This window comes from Ixodes scapularis, unplaced genomic scaffold (genome assembly GCF_016920785.2).
Source record: "Ixodes scapularis isolate PalLabHiFi unplaced genomic scaffold, ASM1692078v2 PGA_scaffold1__304_contigs__length_218370807, whole genome shotgun sequence".
NCBI lineage: Eukaryota > Metazoa > Arthropoda > Arachnida > Ixodida > Ixodidae > Ixodes > Ixodes scapularis.
This window is the reverse complement of record NW_024609846.1, coordinates 83,205,576-83,232,082: the sequence shown is the minus strand read 5'-3', so window position 1 is coordinate 83,232,082 and position 26,507 is coordinate 83,205,576. Positions and strand designations below refer to the sequence as shown.

Here is a 26,507-nt window from a genome sequence, read left to right as displayed (position 1 = left end):
AAACAACTCCCCAAAGTAGGGTCCTTTTTCAAAGCCTACACTTAGCAGTGTCCTATACAAGAAGTGACTCTGAGTTCCAGTTTCATGAAACTTGCACAAATCTTTTATATACATATATTCAGATGAGGTCATTGATAAAAAGAGCGATCGGTCACACAGTAAAAGGGAGGAGAAACTATATACAGCATTTTACATAAGCGTACAAAGTGGTATCATATTAGAGACTAATGATTTGAGAAAAGATGATGCAGTGTGAAGTTGTACCTTCCGGTATATTTTACATCTAGAGTAAAATAAATAACTTTACTTCCACACACAAAAACAAAGATATAATAGTAAGATATTTAGGTTGGCTGTGTATTTACGATTACAAACAATTTCAGGTGACGGATGCCATAGTGCCTAACTGGAGCAGCTTCGATGCTCTCGGTGTATGAATGAATCGTGGCAAGCCGATATATTTTATCCTGCTCGAGGATAACATTTTGGGATTTTTTTTTATAGTGATCAGATAAAAATTATTAGTAACCACCAACAAAAACAGTAGGTTAAATACCCCGTGAAGAAAAATGTGATAAATAAGATGTCCCTGCATTCAAAATGAGCAGTCCTTGGGAAATCAAATTCGGCACTTTACGCTAAGGTTTTCCTCGCTGTACCCATTTAATAAAGTTGCTTCCAAGCAGATCCGACTGTCCGTGCTACATATACGTCACAGGTCCCTTCTGTTGATGACTTGCAGAGCCGCCACGCGTGCCAAGACTGAATGCCAGGGAAGGCGCGCACCGTCAGCCACTCTTCTTTTTTTTGTTCACGATACCGAACAACCTCATTTTCGTCCAGATATACAAGATGCACGCCTTTCAGTTTCTTTGATAGAACGCTCACCATTGTCCTGGCCGTCTGAATTGCGCTTACTGAACGTTCTCTCAGGTTGTTCAGCGTGGCCTGGTGCTTCACGAGTCCGCCAACTCCGTCACATGCATTTTTCCCATGTCCAGATGCAGAAAATAACCGCTGGGCTTGTGGGCAATCGTCCTTTGCAAATTGGTGAAGCTGGTAGCGATTCTTGAAATGACTGGCGGCGCCGTCACTTACGTACGTCACGTACGAGTATACCGCAACGTTGTCTTCAACCCACTCCTTCACTTTTTCTAGAGCCAAGCAAGCGTGAGCGGCGTCGTGACACAGGTCCTCACTGATGATGGCAAAGCTGTTTGTAGATTTTCTTGTCGTCACTACACATGTAAATATCGAAACGTTTTTTTTTTTTTCCAGTGATATGCTTGCACTTCGTCAGGAAGCACGATGGTCCAGTTTTCAGCAAAGTCAAAATGAAAGACAATGCTCCCGCGTTGCATGCACTGTTTTTCATCGTAGATCGCTTTACCTTGCGTTTGCCGGATATGGTTGTGAAGTACCCAACTTCCAACCGTCACTTGGATGACTTTTAGGAAAGTCTCAGGTTCCAAAGTTTTTTTCACAAGGTCGCCGGACTCCCATGTTGCAAGCACAATCTCTTCATCCTCCGGGATATCAAGTTCCTGGAGTATAAGAAACTGGCCTTTTGGGCAGTGATCACAGTCTCCTTGAAGGCACAGTTCTGTTGCTGGGTCGCACAGAAATGCCGAGTTCATTTCACCAGTGTTGAATGTTGAGCCTGTAACGTTCTCTAGAGCGGCAATACAAAGATAATAATTGGCGCAGCGCACACAAACGCACACTTCCTGGTGTGGAATACATTGGACCCATCTATAGGGCGCAACGAATAAAATTTCGTTAGCCCAACGCCGGAATCGGGATGCTTGTCTTTGTATATACGGAAGGCCTCTCGTATTGAGCGTGTCATGAAGCGCTTTGGCACGAACGTTTTCTCTCCGTTGAGCATGACAGAGATGACGTCCTTCTGGTTGGGACTTTGGCGCGAACATTGTAGCTCGTCTTTCGTGAAGTACTCTAGGGCAGCAGACAGGTTCTCAGGGCTCACCTTGCACCTCGTGTAAGGATCCGGCTCATACCACACGCCATGCTTTTCCTTGAGTTTTCGCGATTTACTGATGAGGTACATTGAGGCCTGTGGAATCATCTTTTGAACCTCATTCTTCGTCAGTGTTGACGGCAGGAGTGTAAGCAGTTGACAACGTTCCCGGAGAGAGGTGGCGGTTTCAAAGGCCTGCCGAAAGTTGTCCACCCACTCAGTGCATGTGGAGCATGTTGGTTCGGACGACCCCGATGGTGCGTCCCTGTCGTACGCAATACGTAGCCTTGACCGTATATTCTTGACAGCAACCTGCTCCAGTTCTGTCTGCTTTCTCTTGACATAGGCAGGCCTGTCCCGACTTCTTACGACGCTTGGTTGTCTCAGCGGCGACACATCTGTAGGTAGTATGCTGCGATTTAGATCTTCAATTGCTTCTTCAGCTGGCACAAATATGTCAGGGCACTGCTCTGAGCTTCGCATCGAGATCTCCTTAGTGATGTGCATGAAGCAATGGTAGCACAGGTAGTCCGTCGCACTCACTTTGGTGGAACAGTCAGGCGGAAGAATTTGCTTCAACGAGTTTAGGTCCAACTCGCCAACACTTCGAAAATTCCGCTGCTTTGGTATAGTATTTTTGTGTTTGCAAAAGTAATCTGCACAAAACACTCGTTCGGAGCTCCAGGACGTCTTCATAATGTATACATAAATAATAGAAATTAAACCCCAACTGATGGCATATAATTGCCAAGTGAAAGAACTACTGGGTGCACAAGTGACAAGTCCGAGGCTGAGGAGCTCACTCACTGCAAACGTACATTTGAAAAGAGAGGTCACAACTGAGGCTGTCGGCAAAGCTTGATCCACGTCAAAGGAAGAAGGAGGGAAAGTCTCCAGACAAAAAATTGTGGTCAGCGGCCTTCGAAAAAGACTTTCCGGAATCGCACTGTCGTCCCTCCACGCGCTGATAGGAAAGCACCCGAGCTTCTACCACGTGGTTCATGACACAGCCTGAGCCATGTCGGCGACCGGTTCGCGAGGGGTTGGCGGTGGGGTTACGTTGATGGTCACTCGGATTAGCCCTTGCTGTACTGAGCTACCACCTGCAGTGCCTTATCGCCGGCTGGTGTCAACAACGAGAACACACACACCCTGTCTACACCAAAACTACAAGCGTTCACCGCACACGCGTCGCCGCCGCTTTTAAGCTTTTGTGAAATTGCTTTCTTTTGCCGCGGAGAACCGCCTTATCTTAACTACGCGCCTGAAATCCTTCCAGGCGGGCGTACACAATATCAAGCGTTTCGAGAAATGCCCGTGGAGTAGAACTATGGGAAGATTCGGAGCCCGCGATGTCGATATCGTCGCCGTTGTGTTAGTACGCCGTCGCGTACTGCAGTCCCCCGTTGGGGGAGGGGGGGGGGCGGTCTTACTACGATAACATGGCGACAGCGTTTACACTCTATGTATTTACGCGAGGCTCGAGTATTTGGGGATAATGCTGCCGGTTGGTGTGCCCCTTTGTGCCTGATATTATCGCCCGTGACGCCAGCGAGTGAGATGGCGACAGGCATGACTGCTCAGTAAACAGGCGACGGCGGCCATGTTTTGCTGGTTGAAGCGAACCCCCTTGTCCTTGACAGCGAGCGGGGAAATGCGAAAAAAAGATTGTATCGGCCGTTTTGCCAGAACTAGCGACGAGTGTCGTCTGCGGTTTCCGGCAACTATTTTGCCATAATCGTGAGCTTAGCGAGGAAATGATTTTTGCTAGCCACAGAACACTACCACGCAGAAAGGGAATGCTTGAACATGTTTTTGTTCTGGATATATATCAGGGATATATATATATGAGAGAGAGAGAGAGAGAGAGAGATGAAGGTAGAGCGGAAGAGGGAATAGCATATAGTGTCGCAGGAGAATAAAGTAAACAAAGTTCCTAGTGGCCGATGGCTGCATGATCTTTTCTCGGATCACTAGTCCGTAATATGATACCTCTTTGTACACAGTAGTTTCCCCTTAATTTAAGTGTGAACGATTTCTTTAGTTATCATTGGCCTCATCTGAATAAAAATATATAAAAGATGTGCGTTGGTTTCATGAAACTGGAACTCAGAGTCAGTTCTTGTATAAAACACTGCTAAGTGTAGGCTTTGAAAAAGGACCCTACTTTGGGGAGTTGTATCTTCTTTCTCAATAAAATGATGCAACATGTTTTTAATGGAAATGAATGCCGAAATAGAGTATAACAGGTTACCTAAATTTAAAAAAAATCGAGGGTGGTGTTTTTTTTTTCGCATCGGAATTTTTCTTTGTTTGATTTTTTTTCCATGTTTGACTAAATATATCCTAACTATTGTATCACACAGATACCTTAGTTATTTTTTAAATATTAGCTATATATTAGTAGAATAATATCTGGAAATTATATCATAATGATTAAATTATTTCATGAGATACAGACCTCCAAAGTTTGCCATTTGTCGTTCGAGCAGGCATGTTTGTCAATTTTTAGAAAAATAAATAAATTTTAAATAAATATGATTACTTTATATTACAAGCAAGCTATACCCATAGTTTGCGCCTAAAACGTATTAGAGTTCTCCTAATGTTATCGCTTTAGTTATTCACTCTCAAACGGGCCCCCTCCATCAGTGCGCGTTAATGCAACTGTCCACCACCTCATGCCTTACGATTTTTCCTGTCAACAAGTATTTTTTCTAGTCAAAACTAAGTTTGGATTCGTTCATACCAGACACTAGACAATAACATATAAAAACATCAGTTGATTTGAAAATGTCGACTAGCCATCCTTTGGTCGATCTTATCTGAAATCACCCTATTGTGTTTTTGAAGCAATAAAAAAAATCTACGCACCTTCACAAAGAAAACGTACTGAACGTCCACTCTCACAAAAGGTTTTCGTTGAAATTCTAGTATCTGGACGACTTGTTTCTTCAAGTTGCTTTAGCGTGCGACTCTAAACATTGTTAGTCAAAGCTGCGGGTGGCTGGAATAGCCGTCTTTCTGAAACTCGCAATAGCGCTTACGCGCACAGAACGAAGTGATTGGACGAATGGATATTAACGGCTGTACTCTTTCTAACGAGCGGAAGCTCGCGCCGCCTGGGAAAATAAGAAAAAAAGTATAATAATACGGTTGGTATAATTTTACAATCGGTCCTTCTCCTCAGCGAAGTTGTTGCAAGTTTTAAATTTGGTCTGAGATAATGTTATACGGGGAAATATTGGGACACTGTTCCTGGCGTTTGATTGTGTGAAACAAGTGTTGGCTAATGCAAGCAAAACAAGAATAAAAAAACTGCGCAAAGTATTCTGTTTGTTTTTAGTCACACTCATATAACAAATGGAGTGCAAGAACCAAGGACGCCCTCCTCAAGAAGAACTGTTTCGTCGATTCTCATAAGCGCTGAAATCTGCAGTACCCAACAGGGCACTTGGTGATTCTGCCTACCACAATAATAGACTGCTTTACAAGTTTGTTTTCGTCCTCCTATTTAACCCAGATAACAAGGGTAACATTTTTGTTTTTGAAAATACAATGACAATTGTTTTTTAAAGGAGGTTAAGGACCGCAAAGGCCAAAATAGACTTTTGGAAGACGTAGATAACCAAGCAGAGGTTTTCGGATTGATGACATCAATCCAACAACGAATAAGTATGGTATTCTATTTTCCTGTCGATTCGTTAGGTAGCAGACGCGCGCATCAGAAAAAGCGCTTCCGTCACACGGATCGTCATTTTAGCAGTGTTACTATTGAAAGGCTTAACGTTAATTATTCGTATATTAGGTAGAGGTTAGATGTCAATACTAAAAACACTGCGTAGGTGGTGCAAGCAGCCGCCTGGTAAGAACTTAGGATTAGACAACCCTATGCTTTTATCCACCCATCAATCTAACGCATTGTAACCCTTATTGTAACTCTGGCTTGTGTCCCCGGTCGCATTGAAGTCTGTGCTTCTTGACCATACTGTCAGAAATCAAAAAAAGAGGATGGATGCAAAACTAGATATAAGCGTTTAATCAGGCGAAGATGTGCCTACAAACTTAAAGAAAAGGTAGAAATCTTTCGTCGGTGACGGAAGGCCGCCTGTTACGCAGTAACGCGCTACTGCTGCTCTTGTACACGTGGTATGTTCACGAATGTTTAGAACCAGAACGCAAGATGCACATTCGAGAATGGGCTGTTACTTTCTGGAAGAATCATTGCTTGATAAAATAAAAGGCACCGGTCAGAGCGGGGTTCGAGCCCCGTTCCTCCGAGTGGCGGTACGATCAAGAGAAAAAAACAACCTACCTTCTTAGAGCAAGGTAGGCGGCTCAGAGATAATTTAACCACATCCTTTCGTTTTAATTTCCACTTTAATTCCGTAGCCTGGAAATAAATTGAGTAGCGTATATTTATCACAAATAGAAATCGGAGCAAAAATTAAAAAAAAAAAAAACATAAGCACGTTAAACACAAACGTACGTGCAACTAAAAACTAAACTTCAATATCAGGCTGTCTAACTGCTTCAGTCGTGCTGATAACAAAAAATTAACAATGTATTCGGTAATGAGAATCAACTTTGCGCGTGCTTGGTACAGCGTGGTTTAAAATAGGCATATGTTCGCGATCTAGAGGTGGCATGCATTCTTACTGGGTTCAATTTAAAAGTCATTAAATACTTTTCGCGCTTTGGGTTCGCGAAACACAGAACAACCCGCGGTTTGTGTTCACACGCGCCGGTTCGCAAAAAGTGCATTTATTCTCAAAGACCAAAATTTACAACCGATCGGACTTCTAAATCATAAAAAATTCGCTCCGACTTTTTGACCAGACAGACGGGCGTGATCTTTAGTTAAACAATAGAGATTCTTGGCGATAATTCATTTATTCGGATTGGCCGGAGCTTGACCACAACATGCTTTCAAAGAACAAGGATGTTTATGCTCATATTGTACAAGCAAAACTCACCGCCTACTGATTTTCTTACTGACTTTATAAGTACAGCTTCCTGTTTTTATGTATGCATTTTTGTTTTATTTTGTTGCTTCTTTTGTATTTTGTCCAGCTCTTGCGTTGATGTGGAGGCATTTGAGCGTGCCTCCAGCATGCCATTTTGCATGACATAGATACTTGCTCGATTCAATTACAGACAGAGCACAAGAGCGATATAATACTTCGTTTAATTATTTGTCTGATCGCAGTCGAAGGTACTAACAAATAAATCATACGAACGTATATACAAATATTGCCAGTCACTGGACTCCCCTTCTATATGACGGCTTAGCGATGATAGAAAATGCACGAATAAATTAGGGTAACCACGACATAGCACTTTTATGCTGTCTGATTAGTCTCATCGGCTCTCAACAAAGTACAGAGCCTTCCTGAGAAAATAGAACTATGTTTTTTTTTCTGCCCGGGTAAATGAACAATGCATCGCAGCCGCTAGCGTCACATTCTCATGAGAACGAAACGCCGTTGGGATATAACACGAAAGTTTGGGAGCACGACGTTATCTGGATCAGAAGATAATTGAGAAAAACAAAATTACACTATGAATCTAAGTCCACCTAAATCTAATATCGTCAAAACAAGAACTGACCTTGCATACACTCGTGGGATTTATATCAGTGAAGAACACTGGTTAGGTTCTTTCTTTCTGACAAGTATAACGAAAATATTCTCTGGACAAAGGGAAACAAGGGGGACAAAGGACAAACACAAATCTCCAAACACAGCTAGGTGAATGGTGCGCGACAGAGTGTATTTCACTGATATAAATGCCACTAGCGTCCAGAATGTCGTTTCTTGTTTTGACGATATTAGGCTTAGGTTAACGTCGGCTCATAGAGAAATTTCGTTTCTCTCAATTATCTTTTGCTCCAGGTAACGTTATGTCCTCAAACTTTCGCGTTCTATATCTGAACCGCCAACATCACATTCTCAAGGTGCTTGAGCTTTCTGCGGTGCATAATTTATTTACCCGGGACGAACAACACGGTTCTATTTTCTCGTGAACGCCGTGTATACTATATATAGACAACGGACTTTCCTACCATGACGAGTTGTATCTCCATGTGGATGACGCTGTTAACGACATTTTCGTCGCTGCCTTTGAAAACCCGCAGCACGCTAGAGATCAGGTCCCGGTATTGTTCGAGCACATTGAGCTCCAGCAAGTAGGCCTTGGAAATTAGTGTCTCGGGTTCTGTCAGCTGAAATCAAGAAATAGGGCAAAAATATTTGACGCTCGAAAATGCGCAGTCATATCAGTTATACTATAATAGAGCGCACCAAACAGTTAAAGTCGACTGCTCACAGTCGCACACTTTCTCTATACTTTCTTGCTTACGTTCATCGTCTTTTATGAGAAATTATAGGCAACGTTCATTATACCAAGCATTCCAGCTCATTTGAATGTTACACGCCGCAAATTTCTTTCTGAAGCCTACATCGCCATACCAGTCGACACCACTGGGAAGGTTGCGGTTGTAATGAAGAACCCAGCGTGTCTTCAGCAACGTTCGCACTTCGTGATACCTGCAAAACGTCACTGTCCACGGGTGGCAGTTCAGAGGTATAACATCTAAGTCAGCTGGAATTTTTTTTTTTTTTTTTGTAAAATGAGGTGAGTAGAATTGAGTTATTCCAAGTACAACAAACCGACAAGAACGACGCCATTTTTTTCTGCACGAAGGATGCCGCAGCCTCACAAAAGAATCTTGAAAATGTCAGACACATTTTAACGCCCGCCCACTAGTGTACATTCCACCGTAATCAGTGACAGGGTGAAAGCGGCAAGGAGGCGTTTCTGTTGTCACGCCTCCAGCGCGAGCTTCTTCCCTTCGATAACGCTTCGGTGTCTGGTAAGCATCGAGCGTGCACGCTCAGTAAAAGCACGACGGAAGACAACAAGCGCGTGGTGGAGGCATGGCGTCCTTTCAGTGACCATATAAACGCATGATCGAGACCATACATGGGTAAATTACTTTCAAAATGTAATTTAATTACAATTACAATTACTTAGCTCCCAAAGTAGTTTAACTACAATTACAATTACTACTATGCGAAAGTAGTTCATTACAATTACAAATTACTTTATAAAAATAATGCGATTACTTTACAATTACTTATTTGTGAGAGTTACCCACCTTGGGCCATATAACTGTAAACGAGTTATATGGCCGCTGTATAAATGTCACGCATTGTACTTTATTTTATGAAATTTGTTAAATGAATTATAGAACTTAATATTTTGGAGTAATGAACTCCTGCGTTCTTATATTCTCAAAAAATAAAAAAATAAATGGCGACAAAATTCACAGGTGCGAGGTGAATCTCCTTAGAGCTTATGCAAATGGTATCCAAGTCACACCAACAAAAATAAACTTAAAAAATAATACAAGGAAACAAATGTGCGACCGTACTGGTATCATAAAACTCACGTAAAAATGGCTAATAAGAGAAACTTGTAAACGACGTCAAACATTTAAAGAATACGACAACTTACGAAAACATTTCAGCCACGATGATTCGCTGCCTCTCTGTCTGTGGACTTGTAACATGCCGGATGTGGGTAACCGTAGCACGCGAACTGTGGTCGCTTCCACAAAACTAGTCTCACAATAGCAGCAACTCTATTGCCAGGGATTCTGAGTTAATTCAGTGCACGGTAACACCCAAAAAGCTCCTGAGATAGATAATAAATTTAGGATCGTCATGTAGCTAATCATTAGGATCGCAGTGATTGTATCGATGTTATGCGTCTCATAAAGAAGACCGATTTGAATTTAGCATGGCAGGAACAACCTCGAAAAATTAATGATACACTGTAAACGACTTTATTTTCACGAATCGCCTACAATTCGCGAAAAATAAGTCCCGCGAGCAATTCCGATAAAATATAAACGCATTGGAATCTATATTGCGACCCCACCGCGTTACGAAAATTAGAATCCTCGAATTATTCCAAAACTGCGGCCTCTTGGACGCCTCGATTTCATGAGTTACTTGAGTGTGTTTCAGCTGGAAGATATAGACGAACCATTAATATTTTTTTATAACGGTAAGTATTATTGAAAGTGACAAAAAAGTTGCCTACCTGCAAATGTTTCCGGAAATTGGAGCTCGCCTTTAGGTTTGTTGAATTTGTTTTCAGAGGCGGTGCGGAGAGTTCGCACCTCACGATTATATTTTTTACATTGCTGCTAATCTGTTTAAAGAATTTTTCGTAATAAGGCCCTGGCAGCCTTTCCTTTTCCATTGTAGATAAGAATTGCTGGTTCTCAATGCAAAGCAGCACTGTGCGCCTCGGGACGGTTCCACAGGCCAGGACAAGAGGACAACGCGTGGAGGGTCACGATAGAGGTGTAAAAACAAAGTGAAAGCCAAGCCCTCTATAAAAAAAAAAAAGCCTTCAACAAACAGCAAATGTAAAAACAAGCTCCCTACAGTCTAAAGCCGCGGTTCGTAAGTTTTGGAATCTCGTCCAATCAGGCTGACAAATGGCTGAAAGGGTTAGGTAGAGCGAACACCAAATAATGAAGATTTATACAAAAAGGTAGACGAGGATTGGGAGAAGGAAGAGCAGTGTAGCAACAACAGTTGGAAGTAAGGCAGGGTGAGTAGTGTTAATGAGACCTGCTGCTTCTTTGCTTCTTCGCCTCGATGTTAGAGTAGCACGACTTACTGTTAGTGGTACCAACATATGAGATAGAGGAGAAGGACGTGAAAAATTCATAAAGAAAAGAGAATAATTTCAAGAACAAAAAAGTCCCCAAAGTTAACTGAAATATGTAAGCGAATATGCTAGCGGCGAAGACGCGTAAGGAGAACCTCGAACCTTCCCGCCTCGACCGGATGATGTGATCAGAGCCAACCAGCTCGATTTCGACCCCCGATGCCCCCGTGTGGGAATGAGAAATAAGAAAGACCCCTAGAAACAGGAGCAACAGGAAGCGAACGAGACGAAGAGTCAGATTCAACTACGACAGGAAGGAAAACAGACGCGAATGTAGCCCTCATTTATCAAATTATTTCTCAAATTCTTTATTAAATCATTTTACAGTCTGCAAAATCCTTCATTTCGTTCTATCCCAGCCTCTCTTTCCCATTCCTCCTTTCCCTCCTTTTGAGCAGGTTGGGATACACTTTCTTCATTGTCGCTTTGGCTTTACTGTCATCTCCGTGGCCAGTGGGAAAAGCGCCGCCGCCGCAACATCTTGCAAAAGTAATTGTAATTGTGCATGAAATTTAGCAATTACTGATGCTAGAAAGTAATTAAATTACAATTACAATTCCTTTTAGCCAAAAGTAATTATTAAAAATACAAATTACCAGGAAAAGTAATTAAATTACACTAATTCAATTACTGTAATTGAATTGCTACCCAAGTATGATCGAGACCCACGTGAACGATCCTCGTGGTGGTGTCTCTTGGGTCCACCGACACGGCGGTGGAGAAGAAGGCGGAGAAGCGCAGGCGCCGGGTGAGTTCGCCCAAAAGGGAGGCCAGCTCCACGTGGCCGACGTCCAGGTAAGGCCAACCGGAGATGCCATAGTGGTCCAGCAGGGCCACGAAAGGAGAAACGCCTCGTCGGTTGAGTATTCCTGCAATTGAACGAGAGTCGGCGAGAACGCTTAGCTAGCACTGCGTCATTTGTGTCTTTCGTCACATTGACATGAATGTGATCGAATCTCATTGAAGCGAGAGGACCAATAACGTGTACCCAATACTCTTTTGTCATACCTTTTTACCCAATCATTGCCGTGAAGGCTCGATTCAGTGTGCTAGACTAGCGTCCATGTAAAATTGGCTTTAGATAGGGGTCGGTTACCTTACACTCAAATTATCTTACATTACGAGGGGATTCATCGGCTAAGTTTTATCTTCAAGCTTCTGAACTCCACAACTCTTTAGGGTATCTGCCGTGCGATTTCCTCCAAGTTTGGTTCATAAAAATTAGGATGGGAAAAACAAGATTGGCTTATAAAATATAACTATTTAGCTTTTATCTACTTATCGGTATTCTCCCAAAATAAATAGAGTCTCGTAAACTCTGAGAAATTCTTAGATAGAATTAGGAGAGCGTGTTGGTTAAACATCTTGGTATGCGAACGCAAGAGGAGACAAGGGACACAGAGACACGTCAGACACGGACAGCGTTCCGTGTCGGACGTGTTTTGTTTTTTTTTGTTTTGTTTTTTTGTCTGTTGGTTCGTTTAGCGTTCGCATAGTAAGAAATTCTTGCTGACAAAAAATTCGAATGCAGCATTCTTTTTTTTAAATATACATTATATGTTTTAATCAAATTTTGTAAGTTACGCGCCTTGACAATTTTTATTGGATAAAGCATTTTAAATTGGAAGTTGACATAACTTCCCAATTATTGAAACTTAATAAAACAGTATGTGACCCAATTACCACTCTGTCATTCAGTATAGAATACCCTTTGCTCAGATTTCTCAACTATATAAAGCTTTGGTTGGGGATAAACTTTGGTATATATGCGTGTTCAATTCGGGGTTCTGAGCGTATAATATTACATCCCCGAATTACTGTAAAACCACGCCGATCCCTTAACCATTTCGAAAATTTCTCGTCATCCTCGTGTTTCAATAACAAAGTTGACACTAAACTTACCTGACCTCGTCTTGCGTCAAATAAGCTCTTATGCGTTTCTTTTATAAAATATATTATCTTAAATCAATTTTCAAAGATCAATTGTTCCTTTGTGCATTTTGCGTGTCGCAGCCTCAGACTGGAACGGCTGCGAGTTTCATACAAACATTTATTTTGACTCCTCCATATAAAGTGAGATCAGCAAATGACAGAAACCACCTTCCTGCCCTCCTTCGTGCCATTTCTGACAAAACGAACATCAAGAAAGTCGTCGACAATTTCATCCGTAACAACATCTCCTCTCTCTAATAACTCCGAGTCCTGAGAGTATGAAAAAATAAAAAAAAGGCTGTTCGCTGACTTCTCTCTTGACATTAGTACTGAAAAAAAAAGTGAAAGCCGTTTACAACTCCCTGTAACGCCGAATTGGAGCGCAGCTCTTGAGCAGGAGTGAAGGGTACTCAGGGGAGGGTAGACCCCTCCTCCTTCTCCTCCTCCTCCCCTCATTCTTTAATATGATCCGGGGGGGGGTCACGTGACCTCGGGGGGGTGGGGGGGGGGTGTCACGTGACTTCGGGGAGGGGGGTCACGTGACCTCGGGGAGGCGTGACCTGGGTGTCACGTGACCTTGGGTGTCACATGGGGGTCCCCTCAAGGTCACGTGACTCCCACGTGACCTCAGGGGGTCACGTGACCTTGGGGGTCACGTGACCTCAGAGGGGTCACGTGACCTCAGAGGGGTCACGTGACCTGGGGGTCACGTGGGGGTCACCTTGGGGTCACGTGACCTTAAGATGACCTTGGGAGGGGTCACGTGACCTTGGGGGTCACGTGACCTCGGGGGTCACGTGACCTTGGGGAGGAGTCACGTGACCTCAGAGGTGTCACGTGACCTCAGAGGGGTCACGTGACTTGGGGGTCACGTGATCTTGGGGGTCACGTGACCTTCAAAGGGTCACGTGACCTTGAGATGACCTTGGGAGGGGTCACGTGATCTCGAGGGGTCACGTGACCTTGAGATGCCCTTGGGAGGGGTCACGTGACCTTGGGATGACCTTGGTTACGCCGACGCTGACGGCGACGCCGCTCAAGCCGGGAACGGGCCCCTAAGAGCTGCGCTCTAAAAAAAGAAGAAAAAAACGCCCTCTAGTGTACTCATGATCAATTATCAAATTTGGGGGGGGGGGGGGGGTTCGTACCGATGGTTTTACCGAGAGACAATAGTCCCGGTAAAGTGGGATTCGAAGATCTAAAATATGATCACGTGCTGCAAGTCCAGTATATATAAACCCTTCACAGAACATCTTCGATAAAGACCGTTCACAGAGCTGGATGGCCCGGTTCAATGCTTGAGTGAGGAATATCGCCACCTCGTTTCTGACAATTTCTTTTTCCGGAATTTCGCGGCCGAGTTTATTTTCTTCTTTGAATCGAAACTAAGCAGCAACCTATTGAGTGCACAAAATCATTGTCGTAATACCAGGAAAACCGAGTTAAATGCAGACGAGCCTCGTCCACAGCGAGAAAACGTATACAGAAAACGAAATGGCGCTTTTGAAGGGAACATTTATGATAGCTGACAAGAATTTCGCACATGGCCGATAGCTCGATAACTGCGTGACTCCTATGCACCAACGCCCTGTCTACAAACAACCGGGTGTGGGCACCGAGCAGAAGCCAGATTCGCGTGAGATGAAGCGTTTGCACATGCGCAGTTCCGACAGCAGCGCCACCTCAGTGGCATGACGTCGCAGAGTTGGTCTATAGGCCATTGCGTAAATCGCCTTCTGCGCGCAGCCATCTTTGTCTGCTGGGCTGTGGAACGCCTTCTGCGCATTCGCTGTTGCTCTGTTGGGCGGCATATCAGACGCTGTGGATGCGTCCACAGCTTAGTGACTCAGCATTTTTTGCCCGGGTGATAAACGCTGCAAAGGTCTTTACTTCGGATGTTTCATGTTTAGGAGAGCCGAACGTGCACCTACTGGTATTGATGCAGCCTCCGAGCAGTCCCGCCGCCTTCTGGTTTGGAGTCTGCAGTTCGTCGGGTAGAACAGTGGCATTCAGGATGTCTGCGGACGGCCGTCCAATACATCAGTGGGCCAAACAAAGAAAACAAAATAGAACGAGTTTTGGACGAACGTACGCAGGTACACCAAGGTCCAAGGTCCAATACTACTAGAAAACATGACGTGCGCCTTTTTCCTTCAGACGTGCGTCTTGCAGCGTCTCGCAACGAAAAGACGCTAGCAAGAGACGACGCCGCGACGAACGCGTCTGCCGCTTTGCGATGATTCTCGTCCAGGGTCAGCGTGCTTGTCGCTTGTGGCGGAGTCGGGGATCCATTCACTAACAAGGCGTCATGTGTGGGTCTTCTCTTCGGTATTGGGTATACACTAGGCGTCAAAAAATGCACCATTAAAGTGTTCTACGGAATTCGCAGCCATGTTGGGAGGCTACTTCGGGGCTTTGTTGGCGGAGGCCATGTAAAAAGAGCGGGAAACGGGAGCTGGAGGTGGGGAACCTACTATTGTTTTCTCATGACACACGTTGTCACCATGTGACGTCCGAGGATTCTCAAGCAAATATCCGCATACCCCTGTCAGACGGCGTTCTAAAGATGCTTTTCACTAAGCTCCTTTATAAAATCGGCCAATCAGCTCTCGATGTGGAGTGCGCACGTGCTCTACGGCGTGCGCACGTGCGCTATGACGTGCGCTGGTTCGTCGATTCGTCTATCACCTGGACAGGGGTAGTAGGGGCGAAGCTCCTTAGGGGCTAGCCATGTCCGTATGTCCGTCCGCCGTCGGGTCACGAGCACGTGAGCACGTGAGCATGTGCTCCCGTGCTCGTGTAGGAAAAAAAAAACCGCATTACCACGTGGTGAATGTTGTTGATTGGGGCGAAGCTCTGGTGGGTGCTTGTCTGCGTAGACAGTGAGCCGCAGCATGCCGAGCCTTTCGTTCGTTTTCGTCCACGTTAGAAAGAGAATGTGTGGTATGGCACCTGGTTGTATAGACAATTGCAAGCATGGCGCCACAAGTGGTGCCCCATGCGTGCAAGCGCGTGGAACGCGCGGGTGAACGTAGCTTTGGCAAGCTCGTAATCGCACGGGCGTGCCTGCTCGAGCAGAGACATGGCGGCGGCCAGTCGCCCAGCTTGCAATCGTCTATACGCATTTGAGCATTTGACCGCAGCGTGACATGGATGAAAACGAACGAAAGGCTCGGCATGCTGCGGCTCACCGTCTACGCTGACAAGCACCCACCAGAGCTTCGCCCCAATCAACATCCTTCACCACGTAGTGATACGGTTTTTTTATATTTTTTTTTACCCTACACGAGCACGGGAGCACGTGCTCACGTGCTCGTGAGCACGAGCACGCAACGCCGGACATCGGACGGACATACGGACATGGCTAGCCCCTAAGGAGCTTCGCCCCTAAAACGCACAAACGAACACGAGTGTCGCTGTCGTCGCGGCGTCGCAACTCCTGGCTGCCAACGCTTGCGTGAACTATAAAGGCCTGCTCACACTCTTGCGACCTCTTAAAACTGGGTTCATTATAACCTCTTACAACAAGAGGATACATTGGCGCCATCTATTGGGTAGCAGTGTAAACTTGGCAGTCCGGCATATTTTCTATTTCTCTCGAGCCTTTCTTTCTTGGCTCGAAAAACTTTTGTCAACGTTATAAAAGAGCCTTCCTTATAGATATTACGCAGATTTCACCTCGGAAATACCGCAAAACCTTCGTTCTTGTGAAATGCAGTTCCAGGGTAACCGCATATATGGCGCCAGAGTGGCAGCGTGTTTTCTCGTCCTAAGAAATTTTAAGAGGTCTTAACAAGCCTCGCTTTCTCTCAGTCGTACTCGGTTGCAAGAGTGTGAACGGGCCTTAAAGCGCCGTTCACATTGTGCGACCGAGTAAGACCGAGAGAGACCAGACCGGTTTTTAAGCCTCTTGCGACGTCTTAGGACCGGATGCGCTGCAGCGGATCTGGTCCTAATTCATCGCAAAAGGCTTAAAAACCGGTCTGGTCTCTCTCGGTCTTACTCGGTCGCAACAGTGTGAACAGGCCTTTAAGCTGGAGTGGAGAGCGGCCTGCAGGAGAACAGGCATTTGCCACAACCACCGCCTCCGCTGTATACACCGCCAGAATCGCGGCCGGCGAAAACCGACACATCCACGACGTCATCAGTCGGAACTGGGGGAGCATTTTTTAGGACGCGGTAGACGCACCAGTCGGACGCGCGTTGCAGGCATCATGAGTGGGAGGGAGACGGTCCAGCCGATTGTAGATGGCGCAGCAATCCGACAAAATGGCGCCGCACTTACTCAGAATGTCCATGTCGATTGATCGCTTGAGGACGGTAAACAGAGAGCGCTCGTCCGTGTAGTTGGGCATGTGGTGACTACTCTTCCATCTGCCGCAGGCGAACTTGTAGAAGTTGTCGCAAGGATTCACGCTCCAGTCCACACTGGAGTTCAGAAAACGAGCTGCGAATAAACGTCGAACGATCTATTTAGTGCGCAGATAGATGACACAGCTCAATTTAAACACGGTAAACGTTGGCTAGCTGATCCTTGACAGACATATTAGTGTAAGTTACCCCCTATAATATAACAGAATTGGAGATATTTTACTTTCCTTCAGACATTTCAAGCACTATATCATTAAACGGAAAATAACAAACCCAAAGATGGAGCGTACTACCCAAGGTTGGGTTTTGTGTTCAAGTCTAGGTGCCCTACAAGAGTCTGGGAAACTGCGCACAGTGAGAAAAAAAGTTGCGTCAATGTGCTCGATTCTATCGCTGCTCTAGTGCGACCGTATCAGCAACGACCATCGAGCGAATGCCTGCTTGCATGGGAACGCGGAAAGTGGTAGTCACTGTCGGTTTGGATGTTGCGCTTTCACAACAAGTGCACATAAGAAGATAGTCCCGACAGTCTCAAACACAGCTGAATATTTATTTATGCACAGTATCCTTTATACACAACAACAATCTACCTAATGTCTCCAGAAGCCACAACTGCTAAACTTTCAACCCAGTCAGGCAATGAAGACCCAACGTACTGAACCAAACACAGCGCAAAAGACAAGGACAAAATAATTGAGCATGCACTACTGGACAAGCACTGACTTGACCATATTCGTTTTTTACATGGAGATTTACACCAACTCATGCTTATAAACAAGCCGGAGCGCCGCTAGCGGACGCCACCGGCGCCGCGCATGCGCGATGGGGGTGTGGGCAAGAAGCTCGCCGTCGCCCATAAACAAACCATTGAAATGCCACGTTGTCGGCGTCGGTGTGAGTCCCTCTGCCCTTTTTCGCGTTCGAGTTGTTAATACTACGTCTTCCTGGCAATGTCTGACTACTTGAGTAACCTCGGCGAAATTAACGAGGCTGGTTACACCGCAAAACTTCGCGTGAATAATGTGACATGCGGCGATTCATTTCACGTGGGCGCCGCAGAATGTACGCTAAAGCCTGATTCGCATGGTGAGATTTCGCTCGCAGTTTTCAGTCGCGACGTCGCTCGGGCTGTAAAAGCGTAAAACGTAGCTGAGATGGTCGATGTCGATACTTAAAATGGCAAGCAGAATCGAACCAAGTGAATCAGGCATAACAAATCGGTGATGGCCAGTGGTAACAATTATCAACATCTCCTTCTATCTACTGTTTACATCCAGCCTGCTTACCAACCTTCGAACCGAAGTCTTTTGAGGCCTGCGCTTACTTCTTATAGCAAGCACCGGGCCCACGTTTGGTCTACGGACCGGGTTCGTTTAAAAGAGCAGACGACAGGCAGAAACGTTTGAAAGAGCAGACGACAGATCGAACGATCAGGCGGCCGTTTGAACTTGAAGACGCACTGAAGGTAGTCCACAGGTGGGCCATACAACTTGACGGTTCTCCGACATTCATGTTGGAACAAAACAAATAAATGTGATGATCACAGGTATCCGTGAATTCAACGCAAAGTGCTTCCCGCCCAAGCAATTGTGGTCCGGCGGCACATATCCACGTTTTCGGACGAACCGAGCACATGAAAACTGATCTTCAAACCTTTCTCGACTCTTTTGGTACAGCCCCAGTCGCAGCGGTTTGACGAAAAGGCATGTTTTCGTCTGGTTCCTTTTAAAACAACGCAGGAATGCACGCCTCACATGGGGCCTTCCGCCCACAGCCCAAAAACCAGAAGTGCGCCCGACGCGCCACCACCGCGCCGTGATGTAACGGAGATTAATTCGTGTGTAGAAGAAGAGGCGGCAACATACCGGCTCAAGCCAGCCAAACAAACAAATCCCAAGTGAAGCCGGAAGTAGAAGACGGCCGCGGTCGGTCAGAACGCCCCGAACGCCCGACCAAAAAAGCTTCTGGCGCTAAATCAGCTGTCTTTTTCGTCCAATAGCGTCTTGTGGTTTTGTTCGTTCAGCAATCGTTGGGGGCGCGTCTCTCCAAACCAGAAGTCTCCTTGCACTTCACCTCTGGTGGCGTCATGTTGCTTCCATAAGCTTTCTACCTCCATGTTTTTATATGTTTTTCTTTTTTTATGGAAGAAGAAAGAAAACACGCAACGAGCACACATTCACACGCGGATCTTCCACCTATCCTAACTGCTCACTACGGCACGCGCTGACCCTTCGTTGTCATTTTCAGGAGAACCAGCTCGCTTTTTACTGATAGAGAAGAAAGAAAACAAGTAACTCACCACAAATTCACACGCGCACCTTCCACCCATAATAGCTGGTAACTATGGCACGCGCTGGCCCTTCATTGTCCTTTTCAGGAACTCCAGCTTGTTCCTGAACAACGCCACTGAGGCCACATGTATACAGCTTTCTCCCCTACTGTGGATGTGAAATGCCTCCAGCACTTCGCGTGTCACCTTGTACTTGTGTCGTCCTAAAATGGTGGTAGAACTAGACGACCGGTTCGCACAGGCACTCTTTACTGTGAACCGGCAGGTGTCCTCCCACAGTGGCTAATAGAGAATACCTGTGTTCTCAGACCCTACCGTTGTGGCAGCGTTCCGTTGGCCCAACGAAGGTGCGGCCACACTGGGAGTGGAATCCTATATACTAGCCGGATAGCACATGTCAAGGGGTATTCACACGGGGGATACTTATCGGGGAGGGATGTGGGTGATGCAGACTTGGACGTAGTTCAACTACACTACTCAAACTACTATAGTTTAACTACTTTTCCGAGTAACTTGGTAACTTTCAATTACAACTCTATTTGGGTAATTAGTAGTTTAATTTAACTACGTTTTTCAGGTAACTTCTACTCAAATTACTAACTACTCTCGAAATTTAATCCTACTTTTTTTCATCACAAAAGTTTGAGTTGAGAAATAAATAAGACGCTGGCAGATTAAAGGAGCTGTGCAACGATATTCAGTTGGAATGTTTTTCTCTCTACACGGGCTTACTGGCACACCTGGGACTCAAGGGTACTCACACGCAACGCCATTGGCCAAGAAACTCCTTTGTTACGGTGTAATTTCAAGGACAAAAGCGATCATTTTCATTCAATCTCTCCTTTGCAAAATTTGATGACGTAACTCGGGGATCGCAGTACACCCAAGTGACGATATTTGAATGCGGTTCATAGATTGGACCCAAGCATTGCGTGGGCACTCGACTTGGGCTCGTGACAATTGCTAGCTCGAGAAGCATTCGGGCTGTGACCCGTGTCCAATCGCTGCAACGACGACAACAGCCGAGCCATAACAATGTCTGGAACTCAGCGCGTGTCCTGCGCTTTGCCAACCCCAGCGCGTGGCTATGATCAACACTGGCGGCATATAATCGGCTCCAGATCACGTGGCCGCTTGTTCTGGCTGCGAGTTGAGGGAGTGAACGCTGCTCGTCTTTCTTTAATTTTTTTCTGGGACTTCTATTGCGTGGGGTGAAAAACGAACGCGTGTTTCATAGGTCATTAACGTTAGGGATCTGTTTTAAGCGGTATTTGCGCAAAGTACAAAAATTGTTGCATCGCTCCTTTAAGTGGTATTCACGAAGGGGCCCCCTCACATTCCGTTCCCACGCACTTACACTCGGCAGCCATAGAAACTGCATCACAGACGTCCTTGGGCCAAGGTGGCGACGACGAGCAGCCAAAACATAACACCGGCGCGCACGAACGCAGTCAGAGATGCTTGACAAGCCTTGGTCGGGTGTTGACCTAATCCGGTAATGCACGCAAGCGCCGCGTTTCCAGCTGCAAACGTGAAAGACGGGGACACTCCGAGGGTTGTTGTTTTCATGGTGTGCCTTTAGTGAGTTCTGACTCAAGTGGTAGGTTCCACGGTAGGCGCCGCTGGGATGACCTCGCAGCTGGGTGCCTGTTCTCATGGTCGCCTCGTCGTCAGCGCATACTCCCTTGCAAAGCGGACTCCCCCGCGCATAAACGCAGACACGGATAATCCGTTCATGGGAGCACGTTCCCTCTTCCAGCTGCAACTGTACGAGCGCCGATGCTTGTTCACGTAATCCTTCGCGTCCTTCCGACCTTCCACGCCAGGGAGACCTCCTCTTTGTTGAAAACGTTTTACTTGTCAGACGCGTCAGGATACCGTAGTCGCCGGCGAGGATTTCGAGTCACCTTTGGGAGATCCTTTTGTTGGACCCAACGTCAACGGCAAAAAAAAAACGTTTTTTTTTTTTTTTTTTTTTTTTTTAAGTGGCGTAGCTATGATATTGCAACGAGACGCGCAGTCGTCCGGATGATCTCATCGTCGTGGCGCGAGACTTGATTCCTTGACGGTCAAGTGCACTCGCTCGGCGAAATCTCCGAACGTCGTGAGAATAAAGCCCAGTCATAACAATCTCAACTTTCCGAAGAAAAAAAGAAAAAAAAAGAGGAGAGTTTGTTATAAAAGACCCTCTTCTATCAGCTTTTATCCCCTTCCCCTCCCCCCAATCCAACGATGACCGTTCGGCCCATGGCTGTAACTCCAACGATGGTTTTTCCTCTTTTGCAAGACTTCTCTCTCTCTCAAGCCTCACATGTTTCGTCATGGACACCAAAGATGCCAACACTCGCTTACCCGACCCTGCACAGCATGCTTCTGAAATTGAACGCTGTCTTTGCATCCAGCGCCACGGTGGAGCGTCTTTTTAGCTTGACCGAGGGCGTTATTAGAAGGAAAAGAGGAAAACTCCCCGATAACAACTTTGAAAGACAATTGCTTCGGCGAGCGAATAAACTATTTTGGAAGTCATAAAATGACTGCATTTATTTCCGGCTCGCAGGGTTTTTCACTGATCAAAATTTCTGTTCACTTTGCTGCCACAAAAACATAAAAAGTAACTTCGGAAGTAACTTCAAAGTAATTCGCTACTTTTTTATAGTAGTTAGTAGTTTACTCAATTGCTATTTCAAATGCGTAATTTCTACTCCACTTCAACTACTTTTGGCGTCGATACTCAGTAACTTAACTTAACTACTTTTTTTGAGTAATTTGTACATGTCTGGGGTGATGCCAGTGACCGGCGGAACCAGCGGGACTCCCTCCCCGACTCCAGCATTCACATGAACGGCGGTGAGTCAAGGGCAGGGTGGAAGAAATGCATTTAGGTGATGACTCTGACTGCTCTTCCCGCGGGGAGCGAGCGACGTGTTCGGAGCTAGCCTCGGACCAGGAGTAGTTAGTTTTGCGCCGCCGCGGAAGGCGCTGAGCTATGAGCGCCGTTGGTATGAGGTCCCCCCTCGGCGGCCACGGTGTCGGAGGTGTAGCGTGCTTGCCGTTTTCGCGGTGTGGTGGTGTGGCTGCGGTATGCGGCCAGCGGCTGGCCTCGTGTTTTGCTTTGGTACTGTGTCGATCACAGGTGTCGATTACACCATCGTGCGCGAAGGTGAGCCTTAACCCGAAGAAGAAGTAGTTATGCTATAAGGCTGGGAAAGACCTGCTTCGTTCCCAACTGCAATTCGGAGTACCGGAACTGTGCAGAGCGAGTGTCCTTGTTAAAGCTCCATCAAATGACTCTCGCCTGAAGCAGTGGCGTCGTGCAATCCCGAGGGCCAATGGCAAGTTACTACCTAGTGATCATGTTTGTGTCAGTCATTTCCCCGACGAACTTCTATCGAAATAGTATCATGCGGAGTTCGGTGGGAGAGTTTTCCTCCACGCTGCAAAGAAGCCTGTGCTATCTTTAGACGCTGTTCCGAGCATTTTTCCTGGCTGCCCGAAGTACCTTAAACGTTACCTGTAAGACCTCTAAGACGGGGTGACCCCATATTGTGAGTGTATAGATGAAAATTGATTTGTGTCCTATAACCGCTACTACTGTTTGACCTTCAGTTACTGTGTCATCATTTCAGTCAGTATGTCATCATACTGACTGCAATTATCACCGCACGGCTAGTGTATCATCTATGAAATCAACTCTATTTCTGCCTCTTCTTTCACTACGACGAAAAATATCACGCCTATGCCTGCTTTTCAAAATGTATCATTCTAACGCCTCGCTGAAGGACAAACTACTTCTGAGCCCAACTTTAATTTCTCCCCGCATCGATCATCGCTTCAAAGTCGGCATACCTCTTTGCAAAACCTCGGCATACATTGACTCCTTCATTCCTCGAACGTCCTCCGATTGGAACCACCTTCCCGCATCTTTTATAAACATATCATCAGTTGATTTATTTAGAGCTGCATTAGTTAATCATTTTTGCTAATACATATTAGGCTGATCTTTTCTTCTCTCTAGCAGAAGTGCATTGTTGGCCTTTGCTTTGCTTTTTTTATGTTTTTGCATTGTTGTTGTTCTTGTCCACCCCTTCTGTAATGCCCTCTGGGCCCTGAGGGTATTGAAATAAATAAATAGATAAATAAATACTGTGTCATCATTTTAGTCACTATATGTCATCAGTCATCATAAATAAAAATGTTTTCTGCTCACATGGTTTGTATGTACCACAGTATTAGTTGACATCCTATGTATAAACCCTTTGTAATGCTAATACTTTCTGCGCATGTAAAGAATTATTGAGACCCCACTATGTAACATTATCCGAGTTCATTTTTTGAATAACAAGGCAGGAGCAAGGTGGAAAAAATCCCCCGACCTCCTATAAAGCCACGCAATCTGGGCAAACAATTTACGGAACTGTTACCAAACATGCTGTCGCACAAAACATGCGAGCACGATCCATCTGTTTAATGGAATTATTTTAAATTACTCTAAATTATTGAAAGCACAGTAGATTGTATCGTGAAGTTTTGCATATGTACAAGTATTTTGTCACGTTGAGTCATCGCCGGAATATTCTCGTTTAAAAAACAGCAACCGCACGGGGGAAAAGATCATCAGTGCCAATGCGCCAACATAAATCCATGATTTCACCAAACAGTACACGGGGACCGAGTAAGGAATGCATAATTTCCTTTACAAGCCTTCACAAGCCCCTCTATACTTGAGCGCCATCTATCCCCGTGCGAGTGAAGCGCGCTCAGTGCACCGAATATGATGTGGTCGCCGCGTGTGACAGAGAGTCATCACCTAAATGTATTTCTTCCACCGTGGTCGAGAGAAACGTCAGTGTTATCAGACGCACTTAGCGGCCGCACTCTCGACAGCAGGGCTCGGTACGCGCTAGCGAACATAGAAAAAACAACAAACTGCTTTCTGCTAAAAAAAATTTTTTTTTTAATGGTTGGATGCATTATTCAGCCATCATCTACGGGATGGGCACAAGAGCGCAAGCCACAACAAGTTAGGCGATCTCGATGTCACCGCCGGTATCCCGCTGAGCAAAATCTGTAAATGTTGCCAGACGACTCACATAAAGAAGAAAAAGCAACACAGCAGTCACCAGTCACCACCTCATTTGGCAGAACAAACAAGTAGAAATTCCAAGAAGGTAGAGGGCCTTAGAGCGATAAACTGGCAGCTGGAAGTGATTACCAATAGGCCGCCTCCATGTTGCACAGTTTTGACCACTAGAAACGGAATTTTATAGTTTTACGTCTTGATTTTAAGAAAGTACCGCGCAAAAATAATTGTTTTTGATATTTAATAACAGTATCAGTCGAAATAGTTATGTTTCGTTTAAGTCCAAAATGTGATTTACGACAAAAACACGGGTAGCGTCGCTGCATTTTGGGTTTTTAAAGGAGCTAGACACTGATCTCTGGGGCTGACAGTATTAAAAAATAGTTTATCATGTTTTTACAGCGATCGCATTACAAATCTCGGCTCAGTTTGGCGCAAAAGCCTCAGGGTTTGGTACGGCCACGTGTCTAGTCGTCAAAATTGTACATGGCGACAGCCAAGTGGAGGTCACTTTTGCCTTGCGAACAGGACACCAGTTTATCGCTCTAAGCCCCTCAAACTCGCTGAGAGATTCCGACGCCAGAGGAAGAAGAGATAACTGATGTCGGCAAGGCGATCACCCTACCACCCTACGGACGACATCCTCATCCGGACGCAGAGTCAAACTGCATGGAGGGCTTTCCGAGACAACAGGTTGCCTACACACATTAAGCAACATATCCAGGATTACCTGCATCTGCGAAGGAATATAAAGGTCACGATACAATGGACACAAGACCATGATAACCTAGAGGGGAATAAGGAGTCTCACCTCCTAACCCGAGAACCTTTACCGGGACCCTCTACTGTGTGGTCGTCTGAGTATAAACCACGCACCGAGAGGTCGATCTAAGAAACTACAAGAAAATTTACATTTAAGCAACTAAAAGAAAATGTAAGAACTCTGCCCTTTCCTCAACGCTCGCTCGGTATGGGAAGGAAGAAGTACTTCTAGGAAGAGCACAGATATTATCGCTGCTCACAGACAACTTTCTCCATTACATGTCTAGAAATGCAGGACATCCAACCTGCAAACACTGTGGAGGATACCCAGATAACCACCATACACTCTGGACATGCCCCAATGCCCATTCTTCAAAAGGCACGGCTTTATTCTGCACACCACCTACTCTATGGCCCTCATCCTACAAAGAATGGCTCACTCCACCCAAACACCTCACCATCATGTGCCAAAAAGCTTTCCTTCAACACATCCTTACCACCCTCCCAGAAGAGGAATCGTAGACACACCAGAACTTCCCTCAGAAGCTCCGAACCAGGAGTGTAGCAATAAAGTGTTTTTTTTTCTCTCTCTCTCTCTCTCTCTCTCTTGCCAGACACGCGAACAAAATACAGTCAATTTCGGAGAGACCTCACGTCAAAGCTGGGACTGCTTGTGCAGCCCAAGCAAAAGCCCCCCCCCCCCATCTACCCGGGATGTCTACGTCAGCGCTGCTCCGCGCAAAGGCGTCACGTTGTTGCCACGTCATGCGCATCCGGGGAGCAAAGGGAGAGATTCCGCCTCCCCTCCCCCCCCCCCCCCCCCCCCTTTGTGTTAATACCTTTTCTATCGCATTGGCATGTTTCTTACAACACTTGTTTTCTGATATTTTCTTTTGTATAAGTCGTGATTCAATCTTAGTTCCTTGTGTTGCCAACGAATCCAGTGCTTTTTGATCCCCCCCCCCCCCCCCTCTCATGTAGCACGTTTCAATGAACATCTTTGAGGGTAATAAACCTGACCTTGAACTTGACCTTACCTTCACGTTAACTCTTGTACACATCTGACTTCTTGCTTTGCGGGGAATAGAAAGGACTGAAAAATCTATAGCGGCTGTAGTATTTTTTTTTTCTGAGAATTTGTGTAAAAATGGGATGACGATTGGTTTCATCCTTTTTACAACAAATTTGGTAAACTGGTAGACGAATTTGGTGGACGAGCATTACAAACGAGGCGTTAGCGACATCCACCAGGTGCTCTTTGCTAATCGTTTAATTCGTTTTAAAATTACTTTTCGAGACTTTTTAAACAAGATATTGGTATGTTCCATGTGATACTGCTCTTTTGA

At 45.6% G+C, this 26,507-nt stretch overlaps 1 protein-coding gene across 1 annotated transcript in view; it reads right to left on the bottom strand.

Annotated features, from left to right (window-relative positions):
* LOC121046096 (neprilysin-4-like) overlaps positions 1–26,507 on the bottom strand; it is an 85,230-nt gene that overhangs the window by 47,465 nt on the left and 11,258 nt on the right. Inside the window, exons 5-9 of the mRNA XM_042290249.1 lie at positions 16,944–17,105; positions 14,590–14,676; positions 11,396–11,595; positions 8,043–8,201; positions 6,294–6,371 (exon numbers count right to left, since the gene is read on the bottom strand). Coding sequence (XP_042146183.1) covers positions 6,294–6,371; positions 8,043–8,201; positions 11,396–11,595; positions 14,590–14,676; positions 16,944–17,105 — 686 coding nt within the window. The remainder of the gene's footprint in view (positions 1–6,293; positions 6,372–8,042; positions 8,202–11,395; positions 11,596–14,589; positions 14,677–16,943; positions 17,106–26,507) is intronic.